The sequence below is a fragment of the Spea bombifrons genome, chromosome 9 (genome assembly GCF_027358695.1).
Source record: "Spea bombifrons isolate aSpeBom1 chromosome 9, aSpeBom1.2.pri, whole genome shotgun sequence".
In the NCBI taxonomy this organism is placed as follows: Eukaryota; Metazoa; Chordata; class Amphibia; order Anura; family Pelobatidae; genus Spea; species Spea bombifrons.
Genome location: NC_071095.1, coordinates 26104108 through 26106163, shown reverse-complemented (window position 1 = coordinate 26106163; position 2056 = coordinate 26104108). Strand labels below are relative to the sequence as shown.

The window sequence follows — 2056 nt, the reverse complement described above, 5'->3', positions numbered from 1 at the left end:
TTAAAATTTAATATGGCAAGCCGGATCGGCTATTAAATGAAAAAAAAAATAGTATTAAAGCAGCGCCGGCCGGCGGCATCAGCGGCTGTATGCGATGGCCGCCAAGTGATGGGAGCAGCGTGAGGGGTGAAAGCTCCGCCCCCTCGCACTCACCTTTCACCCCTCACGCTGCTCCCATCACTATGCGGCCATCAGATTGTTGGCAATCGAATCTAAACGCCCGCTGGGTGCTGATGCTGCCGGCCGGCGCTACTTTAATACTTTATTTATTTATTTTTAATATGGCAAGCTGATCCTGCATATTAAATAAATAAAAAAAAAGGATTAAAGTAGCTCCGGCCGGTGGCATCAGCACCCAGCGGCCGTTTAGATAAGTTTTCCAGCAGTCTGATGGCCGCATAGTGATGGGAGCAGTGTGAGGGGTGAAAGGTGAGTGCGAGGGGGCGGAGCCACTTCACTTGACTTGCCCCCCAGGCCTTAGGCTGCCAGCCCTCCCCTGCTCCCAAGTCATGAGCAAGTAATACATTCACCCTTATGTTGACATGTCCATAATGACATACTGTTTATAAGCAAACTATATAGGAAGACTATATGAGTGATATTGTACTTTTGTTTACAAATATTTTATACTATATATAGGCATGGCACACGCAAGGTTTCAGTCCCAGTTTGGAACTTCTTTTATTTTGTCCAAAAGGGAAATATCTACTAAAAAAAGAGTTTCATTTTCCCCATTTTTCATTTAATTTCTTTTTGATAGAGTCTATGACATCCTTATTTCTTATGCTGTAGATAATAGGGTTCAGCATCGGAGAAACTGTGGTGTAGATAATGGAGACGGTTTTGTCTATATCTGGAGAGTGAGTAGAACGGGGACGCAGATACGTAAACATGATGGTGCCGTAGTAGAGAGAGACCACTGTCAGGTGGGAGACGCACGTGGAGAAGGCTTTATGTTGTCCTTGGGATGAACAGATTTTCAGTATGGTAGAGATTATATGAATGTAAGAAATGAGAGTCAAACAGAAGGAGCACATGGCGATGATCCCAGCTGAGATGTACATTATCACCTCATTGAGCCAAGTGTCCCTGCAAGACAGACGGAAGAAAGGAGGCATCTCGCAGAAGAAATGGTTAATGCGGTGGGACTTACAATAAGGGAGCTGAAAAGTAAGAGCCACATGGATAGCAGAATCAACAAAACTGATGGACCACGATGCAGCGGCCATAGCAATGCAAGACCCCCTGTTCATGATGGCATTATAGTGCAATGGTTTACAGATGGCTGTGTATCGGTCGTAGGCCATCACAGCCAATAAAATGCATTCAGTGGCCCCAAGTGCTAGATGGAAGTACATCTGAGTTGCGCATCCCAACAAGGAGATACTCCTGTCTTGAGATAAGGTGTTCATAAGGATTTTGGGGACAATCGTGGAAGAGAAGAAAATGTCAATGACAGAGAGGTTACTAAGGAAAAAATACATTGGTGTCTGGAGCTGCGGGCTGATTGCCACCACGTCAATCAGTAGAAGGTTTCCAGACAATGTGACCACATACATCACCAGGAAAAGGAAAACATATATGCCCTGCAGGTGAGGGACACTGGCGAGCCCAAGCAGAAAGAACCTAGTCTCAGTTGTTTGGTTCTCCATAACGATCTTCAATATTTAACTAGACAGATGAAAACACTATAGTTAGCGGAATGTTTTAGACCTTAAATGACGTTGGATTTTGGGAACAAGAATAGATACTCACTGTTACAATGTGCAGCTTAAAAACTTTGACTCTAGTCTAGGATAAAGAAAGTGCCGCTGCAAGACTTGGTAGTCCGGTGTACAGCTCCACAGCGTATGGTGAGGCTTCATGAACCAATAAGTAATAATGGATAAAACGGTACATGATTAGAAGCAGCTTTCACAAAGCATCCTTCTGATCCACCCACCCGATAAAAGACAACATTTATGGATGTCAATAAACATTAGAATAACATGAAAGTCGGGGTTCAAATCGTCCCCTTTGAACCTTGACGCTAGATATCCAGAGATAATTGACCCTT

At 44.0% G+C, this 2056-nt stretch overlaps 1 protein-coding gene across 1 annotated transcript; it reads right to left on the bottom strand.

Moving 5' to 3' along the window:
- Nucleotides 1–722: 722 nt before the first annotated feature.
- LOC128504394 (olfactory receptor 1020-like) lies at nucleotides 723–1652 on the bottom strand. Its single transcript, XM_053474425.1, has one exon. It carries the CDS (start codon nucleotides 1650–1652, stop codon nucleotides 723–725), a length of 930 nt encoding a protein of 309 aa, XP_053330400.1.
- Between the last annotated feature and the right edge of the window lie 404 nt (nucleotides 1653–2056).